Source organism: Temnothorax curvispinosus, unplaced genomic scaffold (assembly GCF_003070985.1).
Source record: "Temnothorax curvispinosus isolate PA1 unplaced genomic scaffold, ASM307098v1 QBEX01008784.1, whole genome shotgun sequence".
Lineage (NCBI taxonomy): Eukaryota > Metazoa > Arthropoda > Insecta > Hymenoptera > Formicidae > Temnothorax > Temnothorax curvispinosus.
This window is the reverse complement of record NW_020218564.1, coordinates 349901-364862: the sequence shown is the minus strand read 5'-3', so window position 1 is coordinate 364862 and position 14962 is coordinate 349901. Positions and strand designations below refer to the sequence as shown.

General features: G+C 36.6%; 2 protein-coding genes across 2 annotated transcripts; one reads left to right on the top strand and one right to left on the bottom strand.

The window, feature by feature from the left end:
- Nucleotides 1-226: 226 nt before the first annotated feature.
- On the bottom strand, nucleotides 227-3482 carry LOC112458293. The gene is made up of 3 exons (XM_025021871.1): nucleotides 2482-3482; nucleotides 1945-2390; nucleotides 227-1880 (listed from the first exon to the last, which is right to left on the bottom strand). The coding sequence occupies exons 1-3, from the start codon at nucleotides 2675-2677 to the stop codon at nucleotides 1716-1718; spliced, it is 807 nt and encodes a 268-aa protein (XP_024877639.1). The 5' UTR covers nucleotides 2678-3482; the 3' UTR covers nucleotides 227-1715.
- Nucleotides 3483-5477: 1995 nt separating this feature from the next.
- On the top strand, nucleotides 5478-5962 carry LOC112458231. The gene is made up of 2 exons (XM_025021731.1): nucleotides 5478-5536; nucleotides 5653-5962. The coding sequence occupies exons 1-2, from the start codon at nucleotides 5478-5480 to the stop codon at nucleotides 5960-5962; spliced, it is 369 nt and encodes a 122-aa protein (XP_024877499.1).
- The last annotated feature ends 9000 nt before the right edge of the window (nucleotides 5963-14962 follow it).

The following is a 14962-nucleotide window of genomic DNA, read 5'->3' as shown; positions in this document are numbered from 1 at the left end:
TGTATAATACATGCAACATACAGGAGAACGCAAGAAGGCTGTCTCTTCTATTTTTACGTTTCTCTCTCTCTCCCTCGTCCGAGTCTCTTCCTCATGTATAATAAAACCTTGCGCGTCTTGCAGAATAATTCGATCCGGCGCGGCGACGCAAGGGTTCGACGATCTGCGTAAAGAATCTGTGTGTATACGGGGATGTATAATAGGGATGTTGGAAATGATTAAGCAATTATCGGAAATTAGGCCGCTTTATTTTATTCGCGTTATTAATCGGACCGAGATATCTCTTCTGACTAAAATCGTCAGACTACTTATAGTTATATCGACAATTGCATATTTATCCTTCGCTCCGTTCGTTTCCTATATAATAAAATATTATGGGAAAATTCGAAAATTTATGAACATTCGATCGCTCAATACGATCAATTTACTCTACGTATCGCAATACACTATTTTGTCCTTACGACAAAATTCCTATCTCCCTTTTTCTCAAATATGCTACAATTATATCTACAATATATTACTATAAGAATTAGATAAAATGACGCTTGTAACTGCTCAAATACTTTTCGGGAATGGCTTTGTCGCAAAGTATGTATCCTACAATAAATATATATGTATATATATGTATAACAATAATAAAATTAGTTTTGATACTTTGGTGATGTAAGTTGCACTCGTTAATCAGGCCACATTATCTACCAGGATATGTGTCTCTGCTGCACAGATAATATTGAACGTTAATCGTCAAAGGCTTCATTAATCAAAGTAAACGAGCTTCTAATTACCAGATTAGAAGTAAGATGTCAACGCGTTAACATTGTAGCAGAATTCGCAAATCAATATTATTATTACAGCGTGTGTGAATTCTTTTTCTTTGTATTTTAAATAAGTATTATGAAAGAACCAGCTGTGTTTGCCGTTAAAATACACGCGAGAACTGTTTTCGTTCGAAATTGCTTATCGCCTTAGTTAACAATAATCCGGTAAATAACGTATTATGTGTAGGCACTTTAAGCATTATAACTTGTATAAGAAGTTAGGACACTATTTTTGGTTAGCATTGCCTGTAAGTTGTACAATCTTGCTTACGATAACGTCACGATAACGTCTTGCTTATGTAGGCTATCTACATGATATGTTCTTAATTAATATAATACTTAAATTTACTTAGAGTAATACTTCAGAGACGCTACCGTTCGCAGTTTATAACATATCCTAAATTAAAGCAGTTTTAATATTAACAAAGTCTTCAGCTAATGCAACTTTTTCTGTTGATAAATCTCGTATAAGGACTTGTTTGAAGTTGAAATCTCATCATTATATAAATACTAAACTTTCATAAATAATAAAATAAAGTTTAGTTTTACGTGAACAATGAAATACGTATAATAAATGTTATGGTAACTTGACACGCAAGAAGAGGCACGTAACTCAAGTTCAGTCGAACTATTTTCGGAACACATTCGTTAATGATAATACTATCACAAAATATGTCTCCAGGACATCTTTAACATAAAAATTCATCTCGTATTCCCGCAATTGATCTGTCACAGTGTCTAAGAGACGTTTGGCGTTCATGTTAGACCGAGTTTTTCGCATCACGGGAATTTCCGCTTTCAGAAAGAACATTAACTTAACGAAGGCCATTCTCGTAGGAAGAATGAGATCGAATCGCCGCCCATCTCGCACAATATGCTGTCCTCGACGATGTCGTATTACAATAGAAACGACCAAATGCACAATCCGAACATCACGATGCTTGACATGTACGCTAACGAGTTAGGAAGATGGATATTGTAAATACTTTCCCGTTTAATCAGCCATAACGGAACGACGACGTGAAGAATATCCGGTATCATGAAGCCCAGATCGCGTATGACCTTCATACAAGTTAAAGATAAGTTACGAAATGTTTCCTTTTCATTATTATTCGTGAATTCTTACCTGGTGCGCGTGGCCCTCTCCTCTAACGACATTCTCGAAAAATTGATCCCACCCGCCAGCTACGATATGCAGAAGGGCTATCGCGGCAATGCCGAACGCCTTTCTGTGAGTTATGGGATTCTTCTTATCCGCAAGATAAACGACCCAACAGCTGGATATCAACTCAGTGACGGTAAAGAACAGCTGATGATACCACTGGGAATAAAAGTCGTCGTTCCAGTAATTAATATAAACCCACCACGAGTAATAATTTGAGAACAGAGCGGACGAGAAAAGGAGCATCATGGACTGTCTAAGTCTCTGTTTGATCGCCAGTTTCGCCAAGTGCTTCATTGTCTCATAAAGCGCGATCACTCCGATGACGATGAGTATCCATATTTTCAACATGTTCGAAGTGGCATTGAAGTACATGTGTTTGTATGGAGCGATACCGGATTCGTATGAGCCTGTAAAAAAATTCAGTTTATAGGGTTAGATCTACGATCGTCGATTAGCAGCAATTAAAGATATTTGTAGAATTGTCGCAAATTTTGTAACCTTTAAAGACAGTGTCCCAGCACGAGCAGGAGCAGTATCGTTTATCTACGACCCTTGAATAATCCTGCCAGAAATAATATAACGTTGCAATTTGCAATGGTGGAATTGTTAAGGGTCCTATGATGCCCACGAATCTCGATCCGCTTGTTACAATGTTTTTGCACAGAGCACGTTTCAACATCTTTAATGGAGCCATTTGTCTTAATTGACGTATTACGAATGAACGGATGGTGATTCAGAATTTTTCTGTATATTTCATGACTTAAAATTCTCTCCCTTATCACATATACTGCTATCATCTTATCTTATCATATACTTTTATCATATTATCGATAAAAGTGATACCTAGCTCTGTGCATTGGCACTTGTGGTCGTTAAGTACTTAAAAATAACACAAAAACACTTTAACTGAAATGTCTAACTATGTTTTACAATTTTATTAAATAAATCTGACTTTCACTTTGGAAATGCTATTATTATCTTCACTTTATATAAACGACAATGCTCTTTGCATTGTCTGTGCATCTCTTATATAAAATCATAATCCTCTGTATTAATATCTCTAGACATTTTTCTAAATTAATATACAGTGAAACATGTGAACGAACTCTACAACATAGGATATATCTCTACATATAACGAGTCCTTAAAAATGAAACGGCAGGTAATAAAACAAAAACTCAAACGAAAAACTGTTCAACACATGTTTATTGCAACAACACGTGTTTATTTCACACAATGCGCATTGTTGTTCGTACGCCACACGGTGCAATCTGGTGTGGAGATTCCTCAGTTCGTCAAGATTTTTCAGCTGTTACGTCATGGCGATTAAAGCGTTCATTTGGACTACAGGCTGCACACAAGCAACCATCGTCGGTGCTCTCCGCGGAGGTACCTTCGACTTCACATGTCAACGAAGTCGACAATTTCACGTGTAGGGCCGTTTAAGGAATGAACGGCCAGAAACGGAGCAAACAGCCCCCTGTTTATGTCCGTTAGGAAACGCCATCTTGCTCCAAGTTGCTCGGCAGAAACTTTTACTTCGGATGACAGAGGAAGTAGTCCGACTGCAGATACGAATTAATTCTAATCGTTAGAGCGTGGATAAAAAATATTAAAATTGCATGAGAGCTTCTTCTCTGATTAAATTAATCTATTTATAATTGCAAATATTATTGTTAAATAAAAGCAAAACTTTGTTGAGCTGAAGTATCGACGACCATTAATTCAGTGCCCTGCATAGCTAGGATACGATGATTTCTGATAAGCCATTTTGATATACATTCTGATTTTATCGCTTTCAATTCGAGGCAATTATTTTCTTTATACCAAATACGAATTATCTACAAATTATAAAAAATTATAAAATAAAAAATGCTGATGTTATCTGAACATTGTTACAGTTTATTATACATAGCTCTCTTCCATTATTTTTAACCTATAAGCCTAAGCTTTAGTAATTTCAAAAAAAAATTTCATTAAAAACATTTCTCTTTAAAAAACATGTTCGCAATAATAATTTACTAAAAAATTTATAAATAAAGGCAGTAGGAGATAGTATCATCTCGCATTTATTATATTATTTAGAAAATACGAGACTTTTTCCTATAGACACTGATTTTAACAACTGTTTTGCTTTCAAGCATTTACACAAGAAAATGGCAAGAAAATATAAAACCAAAAGTTTTCAATCGTGTCGTTGTCGCTATAAGTGGCGATGTCAATGTCTGGTGCCACGAAAAGAAAAACCACATCCTCCCTTCAACAGCGGAACAAAGCCAGGTAGTAAAATAGGTTTGCATCCCAAACTGAAGGCGCTTGTATTAATGTCACCAGCTGTGGGCTCCTACGACCCTCGACCGATCGATCGTAAATCCGTAATTAGGTAAAACACAACCTTGATCTATCTCGAAATCATATGAGAGTTTTCAGTAAGTAAGACAAATTGCATAATTGCAGTTGGAGAAGGCAACAAGAAATGGAAGAATTCTCCGCTACAATAGGTGGCAAAGTGACAAAGGAAATTGCGAACCAGAAGAGTTTGATGAAGACTGGACGTGAAAGTCATGAGATATCTCGTTGGCCGGAAAGTGTTATGGATGCGCCCTGTGAGAGTTCGCGAACGGATGCTGCTTTTGGAATCGTTCCGCGATTCCAAACAAGTTATAAATCCACCACGCCCGGTCCAGGTTGCTAAGATTATCTTTCGAGAGAACAAATCAAATTATCTCAAGACAAAACAACAAGAATTTCTTCAAAATATAGTTCTATTTTTTGTCAGATTATATTAAAACAAAATTCTCTGAATTATGTTTTAATTAACAATCGTTTTATATTGCCTCTTTCTTATACCCTGCTGACGTCTTGTATCTTCTTAAGGATACACGCTGAGAACGCACAATCCCTTTTTCTATTTGGATCAGAAAAGGTTAAAAGGTTTCTCCAATATACCTTCATTCGAGTTCGACAATTTAGTACCTAGATTCCAAGAAACTGTAAAAGCTTGGTCTTTACCGTGCACTAGGTAAAAGTGATGTCACTTATAACACAATTCTCTTGAACTATTTTTTTTCTCTACGATTTAAAATAGTAAAAAAATCGATTTTTATAACAGATACAGCGTGAAACATCCAAATTCGCTACAAGCCTTTCTCGAGAAGATCACGAGTAAAAGGGGACCTTACGATCTTTTCACAGGTGTCAAAAAAGGCATTTTTTTAATATGCGCGCATTATTTCATAAGCGTACTTATTTCTTAAATGCAGTTTAAAAAGTTTAGGTATACTCGATATAATGTGTTATCTCGTATCGGTATCTCATAAAAATTCAGAATTTCTTAAAACTTTATTTACAAGAAATACATAAAAATTTAATTACAAAGTCCGTACGTTTTACTTTCAATTTGAGGACCGAGAGATGAGACTACTATCAAAGGATATTGGGCACGTGCAAAGTCAGAAGATCAGAATGATTGGCCACGAAAATTGCCAAGTGAAATGGACAAGCTCTCAAGCAAGTCAAACTATTTCAAAGGAAGATGGTCCACCAATCCTAGGTATTAGAAAAAATCACAGTAAAAAATGAAATATAATAAATAACGATATCTAATTATAATTTCTATGTATCGTACAACGGTACAAAAATTATTTTGAATGGGAAAATATCTTAAAGATTTATAAAGAAACCCGTTACGAGGATAATGTTACAAGACATCAGTACGTGTTACAAGGATCCTGATGAACCAGGGCCTGGTCATTATAATCCTCGAACGCCCCGAAAACTACGTTCATTGAAGAAATATCCCTTTGATAGCAATATAGAATATGCACGACCCGTTCCACCAAGTGATATTCGTCCTGGACCAGGAAGATACAAGATTAAACAGGAATATCGCGTAAAAGGATACGGATGGACATCCGTTTTCAAGAGCAAAGTGCCTAGAATGACTGGCATTTCTCCATCGTTATATAATGATTATTAATTTCCGATTAATTAATGAGAACATTATAGTATAACAAAAAATGTAAGTTATGTTATTAGAGAATTCTTAATAAACTTTTTAAAAGAATTGGAGTTCGATTACTGTGTAACTGTGATTACATTAAAAGCAAAATTTATTATATATTGCATATATATTATATTACAATGTAAAATTTGACATATATGTAGAATTAATTTCATGGCAATTATCGATCGGTGTAAGTTTCATTACGTCAAAAATTACCGCGACACAAAATCTACATGGATCGCGTGATAGCTTCTATCCGCGCGATGAGATCGACGATTGCTCTACTGCTAATTTAAAAGTCCAATGATCGTCGTGACTTATCGCGTGGATTAGCTCGAACGACATCCCGTTTCGTCGTTTTTTTTTCCATCGACGGTGTTCCTTGATGCAAGAGGCGCGAGATTTCGTGCTAGGTGGGAAATGGTAACAGGAGCCCCGACGAAATAACGACGCACACTCAGCGATTATCCCGGCTGTACCGAATGCATAATTTGTACGTACGCCATGAACTTTGAACTGGTTCCACAAGCGCATCCCATATCGGCCGCCTTAAAACGGACGCGATTACGTTTAATTGTTTTTGAAAGATAACCTCTTTCATTTAGATCCTTGCCACACACGTCATTCGTTTGTTGTGGAACGCCCCGGACCCTCTCCTTTTTTTTGTTTGGGCTTAATCATCGCAATAAAACAAGAGGAAATTTATTGGGTCGTATATGATCGTGACGAGCTTGCAACGGCGAGAAATCGCTGCGTCCACGGTGGCGACTGTCACCCTTACGCAATCTGGATCGTTACAACGCGAGGATCAATGAAGCGCGAATGAAAGAAAAACGTATTGCGAGGAAAAATATAGCGCTAGTTAGGAAACAGCAAGCGCACCAAAGAAGAATTTTTCCTGTAAATTATAATCGCATCAAGATATGCAAGATATACTCGCCTCAGAACCGGAAGCACGTACGCGCGCGCACGAGCTTGAGAGAAGAAATGAGAAAAATTTCTCGCGGCGTGCCATATGGCGGATAATTTTGTAGATTGATGGAGGATTTCACGGAGCAACTGACACCCAGTATATGGGTTCCCATAGGCGGATGCCGCTATGTAACACGGCTGTCGTGTAGGATGCTCGCATTAGTTGCAAGGGCGAATTAATCGGGACGCAATTGGGCGTTAATAACTTTCTAATTTACGGCCGACGCCGACGCCAACGCGTCTCTCGTAAGATCGATCTGTGCCGTTGAGTTCGTTCACCCGCGAGATTGCGAGTGACAAACCGTGTTGAAAGACGCGAAGAAAAAATCTTGAAATTAAAAATAAAATAAAAATCTTTAAAATAGAGACGATGATTCGTCTCTCTGTTTCTGTCCTTTCTTATCTCCCTCATTGCTCCGAATCTTTTTAGCGCAAGCTTCGAATGATAAGTCAAAATTTGTCAAATTTAGACTAAATAATTCGCTGAAAGATAAAATGTCATATTTCTATTCTTCGATTTCACGCTTCTAACATTCTGGAAACATCTCAATTCTAACGCGCGAATGGTCCACAAGTATCCTCGTAGGACGTTTCAAAGGAAACATGTCATTTTGCTTCAATGGCTAAGCAACGCCTCTCCTTTCTTTTTCTCTCTCTCTCTCTCTCTCTCTCTCTCTCTCTCTCTCTCTCTGCATGCAAGTCGCGTGGCACAAGCTTGACCCATTTTTTTTCCTTATCGTTTTCACTCGTCTGAGCCAGATTATCCATAAATCACCAGAACAAAGGATGAATACGTTCGAACAGTGGCACTTTTCCTTCTGTCACTTAGCTACCATGCTGGGAAAAACGTAAATCTTAGTCCATTCTATAGCTCGATCCTATGTCTTAGTTGCCCTTTCTCCTTCTTTCTCTGTCTGTTTCTTTAAGAACTTACTTTTCTTGGGAAAAGGCACGTGCCTTTTTAATATATGTTCAGTCTATCTATATAATAGACCAAGAGACAGTAATTTACTGGCTAAAGTTCTGAAAAAAATATATCCACCACGAAAGTGCACGTTTTTTTTGACAGTTTTTTACAATAGTCCATTGAAAGTCTAGACTAGAATATTTTTATCGTTATATTATATAATGGCCTCATTAAAATAGCGTGTTACTACTGGTGTTCATAGAAGTTAAAGATGCACTCCTCGGAGACATGGGCCTAACGCCACCCTAGTGGGAGTCCGAATTTCTGAAGGTCAACTACGATCTTTTAGAGGGTGAAATAAAGCAGGAGAAACAAAAGAAAAATACTGAAAATTTATTACTAAAACTACAATAAAACAGAGAAATGTGTTTTTTGAAAACATTTAAATGGAAATGGTTAAAGAAGAAAAAATTGAATGGAATTGTTGTAACAAAGCTCGATAGAAGAAAATTACAAGAGACATAGCTAAAGGAAAAGACGACGCAAGGGAGAAGACGTGACACGAAAAGACTCCGGATCTACCAAAAAAATACGTTACCGAAACAAAACGCAAATTCGATCGAACGGAAGCGGCGGTCACGCACTACGCACAGTAGATTATCGATGCACACGTGCCTTTTGTGAAAAAATTCCGGCCCGTCGGATCCCTCCCCGCCCGCATCCAGGAAAGCGGCCATCGAGGGAGGTGTGATACGTTACAGCTGGTTAAACAGCTGCGGGGTGGAAGGATAGCCGTGAACGCCGCGACAAATTTCGGCAGCAGCCACCAGAAGGCCGCATATGAAACTGGAGGAGGCCGCTCTCTTTTTTTCTTTCTCTCTCACGCATAGTTTTGAATTTATTTCTGGATCTTCACCGTCCGATAAGATCGTCGACAGCTTATCAACGAAAAATAGCTTCACAAAGCAGACAAACCAGAAATTTTTCACTTTTTACAGTAATTAATAATGTGATTATAATTATATTATATAAAATTTATATAAATTTTATATAAATTTATTAGATTACCAAAGAGATATAAATAGCTTTAAATAAACAAGATATGTCGCGTTAAATTCAGAGACAACGCGCATTATAAATTCGAGACGTAAGGGAGACCAGGGATAAAAGTAACACGGGACGAATGTAACAAACGCGATTTTAAATATTTTTCATTCCTATATGAATTTGTCTGCTGCTATATAACGTTTAAAAACATCTTAAGCGGACGAATTTAGTTATTTTTGTCCCTGGTCTCCCCTACGTAGCTTCAATTAACAGGTATAATAGTAATAATAATGAAAGTCTGTAATTTCGACGATGAAAATGGTTATAAGAAGCGCTCTCTTTGTTTGTACGCTTTAACACTTCTCAACGACTCTTCGCGGGCAATAAAATATTAGTATTAAATTAAATTCGCGGACATACGTACGACGGTTCGACACGTACGACAGTTTATTGGTCAATCTTACATTGACAATTATTATTATTACGATAACGTTTGTTTAAGTTTCGGGCTAACGACGATTTGACGGCCGTTCTGTATTTAACACTTCGACTCCGACAATCACGATAACGTTGTTAAGTGCATCTTAAAACGAACGCTTTGTTTTAACGCAAATTATTTCTGTTCGATATTTAATATGCATGTATAGTATATAGACGATACTCCTTTGCAAAAAAAATATAATTATTATGCGTACTATATAATCAAATAATAATTTAGGGTCTCGTTTATGAGGAAAGGGAAGTAATTTACTTTTCATATCTTAGAACATATGTTCTCTTAGGATGTACAATATAATAATATAACAACAACGGCGAGATGATTAATTACGACAGTATTTTAAACTGTTATTTTCGCACTCACAATCCGTGTAGATAATTTCGCGGATAAATTGCCACATACTACAGTCACAAAGGTGGAACATTATTGTGGTAACGGTACGACGAAAGGTGATATCCATCCACTCATCTATCTCGAGAGAACCGTCAGAAAAAAAAATAGAATCTGTCGAGTCACAGGGTTTCGAAAACGATAGGGCGAAGTTTAAAGGATGCCGCAACACCAGTAGCCACGTTATTACGGTTACCTATACACGCGCACGTGCATTGTGAATCCCCGAAGGATCGCGTGACAGATCTATCTTACGGCATCTACACAGTTAACTTGTTGCCATTGTGCCACCTGCGATTTGCGACGCTAAAGAGTTGGTTATAATGTACACCACAGAAACGTCGTGACGTTACCAGATTCCTATAAATCATAGTACTTTGAAAAGAAGCGGGTCTTTTATTAAATATAATGATTATTCATTTTTATATTATTAGATAACTTATTTAGAAAATTATTCTAAAAGAATGCATCTTTCGGTTCTCTTGTCATTGAATATGATAAAAGTTATTTATGTCAATTTATGGTAATTTTCTATTGATATAAGTTTATACATTTAACTTATCTAAATTATTTTTCAAGTCATCTCAATAATATATCATATTTCGGAATTTGTTAAAGTTCAAAATTTATATCTCGAAATAAAATTGACTATTCAGCCCGAGTTCCATCTGAAGTCCGCGCCAACGCTAGAAATCGACAATTGATGTGCCAAACTTGATTTACCGATTCTATATAAACGCGGCATTTAAACGGCGTTGCCGTACAAACAACCGGGTGACATACGGAAAATTTCTAGATTTACGACTTTTGCACGCAGAATCGCCGCTGCAAAGCTCGCGCCGCTCCCCGCGAGCTTCTCTCTTCGTTGCGTAATTTCTCCTCCTTCTTCCACTTACCATCGACCATCTCCTTACTTCACGCGCGGCACTTTGTGAAAGCGAAAAAAATAAGACGAAGGAACAAGGAAGTCGTATTTCCTACCAGGTGGAAGGTCCCTTTGAGAATACCGCGATCGCGCGCCGTATTTCACTTCGAATTTAGTAAACATCGTTCCACCTTTGATCACGTTTATGCAGAAGAGTGACCGGCCGTAAAATAACAAGCAGCGGATCACACGTGGAATTACCGCATATTTCGTGCACTGACGCAGTAGCTTTATGATGACGTGAGTTCCAGATTAATCGCGGAATGGAGATTCTCAGGAAATAGACATCAAGCTTTTCAAAATTTCAGATTCACCAAAAATTAACCAAGTTCACCCTTTTATCATTGTACAAAAAAAATTAGAATAAAAGAATAATATGTATTAAATAATATATAAAAACTATTTAATACTACAAATTTTTATTTGTCATTGTGGGTCCATAATTTATTTCTTCCTTTTTGATTATTGTCACATTAGGGGTATTCAAATAAGTTAGAGTTTAACGGTTTGACAGGTTATGTCGGGTTAAAGTTGGGTAAAAAGTTAATTTTTACACTTTTAACCCAAGGATTAATGTGATAGGTTAATGAGTCACTTATGTATTTTGCATAACCTTAAAGAGTAGCGCGCCCAAAGTTAATTAATTAATTTTTTACTAGACTTTAACCCGACATAACCTGTCAAACCGTTAGACTTTAACTTATTTGAATACCCCTATTAGTTCAATTTCTTATAACTGTATTTTTAACTGTCTCTTTACAATTTATTTTCTTCTTTTTATTTTCTTGATTTTCTTTCAATACAGGAAATGTATAATTTCTTCTGCCATTATAAATGAACAGTTCGTTTTTCGTGTGCTGTAACAGGCTAATCTTTCATCGGATTAAAGGAAAGTTAGATTGTCATACTAACAGGAATGATTTGCGATAAATCAACCGTAATTTCAAAGATAACATAGAATTGTGCGTTTCCGACGTGCAATTCTGATCGCACCAGGATTCAACTCTGTTGATTCTACAGACCCTGTCGACTAGCCGTTACTCTCACGATCTCGTTACTGCAAAATGGCGCCGTTACAGAGCAGCAAAACTCTCGCTATTGACGAATGGTCCGGAAGAAGCGCGAAGAGATCAGCGAGACGAAGATCTCCGATAAAAGGTGTCCGAGCCGTCAAGATGACGCGGTGAGAAAAAACCGGGTGGTTGAGAGGATGAGATTGGTGTTCATCTTCGGTGCGAACAGAACCGAAACACCCACGTCTCAACGTTCACCGTCCGGTTTCGCCGTGGCTCAAAGTAGTGGGGTTCGTCAGCCCGCCTTCAGTCACGCCTACACCTCACTGCGATCGACTGTTGCAGCTGCCGATGGTAGGGCGCAAGACAGTTGCATCGTCGAGGCGAGAAGGGGGCTGGCAGGGATGAAATTGCACGGCAATTGCGGCGTCGCGCCCGGATAATTGCTGCGCTGCATACGGCGCGCTGCCAACTGCGATATTCTGCGCTGCGTTAACGACATTTCAACTCGCGATGCAGTGTAGCTTCGCTATTAAATGCAATGTATTACGTGCGTATTTGAAGTCGTATTAGAGTACCGTATCAGTAACACACGGTATTATGCGATTCAGTTTTATTGAAGGATTGAAGACTATCGCAATTATTACAGAAGATAAAAACGGTGCGGTCATTCGCGATAATGATAACGAGCTATAAAAGTCTATGATGAACAATAACATAATTAATTACCCCGTTTCCAGAAATCAATCTAAAATTAATATTAATTTATTGTATATTTCTAACTCATGTTCAGGAATCTATAATTTTTTTTTTAAGTTTTATTTAATTATCCCCTTTCAGATCCTCCAAGATTTCAAACATGCGGTTCTTAGGAAATTGCTACTCTCGAAGCTGCAAGTCGACGCTAGAACAGCAAGCTAGAAGGACGAGAGCAGCAAAAAGCAGCAGCATCTATTACAAAAATCGGTCGATAAATATAACTAATTGCGAGCTAGTTAGTTATATTTATAATATAATTAAGGTTAGTTTAACTAGGCAAAGAAGTTTTATTTGAGAGGACATTATAATTTATTACCTTAAGAAAACTTTAAAATGTCTCAAAGAAAACCTTTTTGTGATATTTTTCTTCTATACCAAAGACGTCGGATAGTAAGAATAATATAATTTGGTCAGCCGACAAAACGAAAGACTATTCATAAAATTTTTAATGATTTAAACCTGCAATATAACAATTATTGAGTAAATATCGTCAACTACACTTTTATGATAATGGGAGATGAACGACGACCATCCAATTTTTAATGGTTCCGACAATATAATATAACTATTATTATTTAAATTTCTTGCTTTGATAAAAACGGACTCCTGCAGAGCCTCCGGCGCCCATCTCTTCAAAAGGGATACTAACACGTTTCATCTTATGACATTTTACGTTTGAATGCCTTCAACCCTATAGATAGGTAATAAATTTACAGCTGTCCTTCCAAATTGAAGACAAATTTATAGTTGTCGTAACTCAAAGAATTTTTCTATGTCAGTTTCAAGGATTTTTAACATCGGCGCTTATTTTCACATTACTCTTTCATTATGACTTTACAAAGTAATTAGACTATAATTCTATATTATACGGTTTACCAACGAGAAAATAAAATTTTCGAGTAAAAAAATATCCGCACACTTATGAATGCTAATTGGAAGCGTGATACTGCTTTTATTAACCCTTTTAATGCTTTGGATGAATATACGACGGTTGAATTTGGCGAATATTTTTAATTTGTTCTCTGGATATTCATATATGCAAGAAAAAATATTTAATACACATTTCTATAGATTTTATTGCACACTTTGCACAGAAAGTATTTAGTTTTCAACTTCGCATTAAAAAGATTTATTTCATAGTTTTGTCGAGAGAAGAGAAATTCTAAGACGACCGTTTGAATAGAAGTCTATATTTTTCATCAAAACTATTTTTTATCAAAAGATTGAAATAAACAGGTCTAACAATAAGAAGAGAAAGTTTGCAAAGTATAGTTACCAAACTAAATTACTATTTTAATAGTATCCTGGAAACCTCAACTTGTAGAATTTTTATCAAAGGACAGCTGATGTGGCAAATCCATTTAACGGTGTGGTTTTTCGGTGTGGTCACATCTTGACATTTAAAATTCTCTGAATAAGCATTTCACTACAGTAATGATATCGCAAAATATTTGAAAAAATGTCACAAAATGTCATCTAATAGATTGTCGGCTTCTTTGTCGTATTGTATTTTGTATCTATTAAATAGTATTCGTGAAAGCCGAAGTGATTTATGATCACTTTTAAACCGATAAATTATTTTCGCAAGTTAGGCTCCTTTTTGAAGACCCTAGGGTACTATTAAAAAAGAATTTAGAATTGAAATTTAGTTTGGCAACCACAATTTGCAAACTCTCTATTCTTCTTAGGCCTGTTTATTTCAAAACAAATATAAAATATTAAGATAGATATATAGATTTAATTTAATTTCTTTCACTGACAATGAGCATGCTTTAATTTTTAAAAATGAAAAAGATTGTAGGTATATTATTTCACACACGAAATGTTAATTATTTTATAATTTCTATAATATTAAAAATCTAAATCATAAACTTTTGTTAGGCTAAATAACGAATAAGTTTTATTTGTAACGCTCTCGGAATTATAACGCAACATTTGTAGATTTATAACGATTTTGCGCAAGACGGATATTTATAAGTGATATGGACGAGGTGTCTTAATGGTCAACATAAGTAGCGTGGCTGTCATAAAATTTCCCTTTGAGTTTGCTAGGGCGTCACGATGATGGAGAATACATTTAGATACGCTAACTAATTATAGCGCCGTCTTCCGAGCATTATATTTTCTTGTTAATCAAAACGTTTAGTTTTCTTTTTAAGCTTTCCTTCGGAGAACTTGAACTGGCGAGATTTCTGTTAGGAAAATTCAGCCGATGAATATGAAGCATACCTGGAATTTTCTTTACGACTTCCGCCATCTCGCTAATTTTAACGAGTTGTTCGGGGAGTCAAGTGTTAGAGTGGCGCGAGAAGGAACATCGTCGTGGTTACTTTGATATTGAACTGACGTGTTCGAGTTAAAGTCGCGGCTGATCACGACGAAGAAGCTTACAAACGGTCGTGCAAGGGTCGGGCCGCGTGTAAGCGCTCGCAATTAGGCGGGTAGGAAGTCGCCACGGCGA

Bases quoted from the DNA above. Each gene is read 5' to 3' on its own strand.
- LOC112458231 (XM_025021731.1), top strand. From the start codon at position 5,478: ATGGACAAGCTCTCAAGCAAGTCAAACTATTTCAAAGGAAGATGGTCC. The intron at 5,537-5,652 runs GTATTAGAAAAA...AATATCTTAAAG, and splicing joins AGATGGTCCACCAATCCTAG to ATTTATAAAGAAACCCGTTA.
- LOC112458293 (XM_025021871.1), bottom strand. From the start codon at position 2,677: ATGGCTCCATTAAAGATGTTGAAACGTGCTCTGTGCAAAAACATTGTA. The intron at 2,391-2,481 runs GTTACAAAATTT...ATTTTTTTACAG, and splicing joins CTGGGACACTGTCTTTAAAG to GCTCATACGAATCCGGTATC. The intron at 1,881-1,944 runs GTAAGAATTCAC...ACTTGTATGAAG, and splicing joins GAGAGGGCCACGCGCACCAG to GTCATACGCGATCTGGGCTT.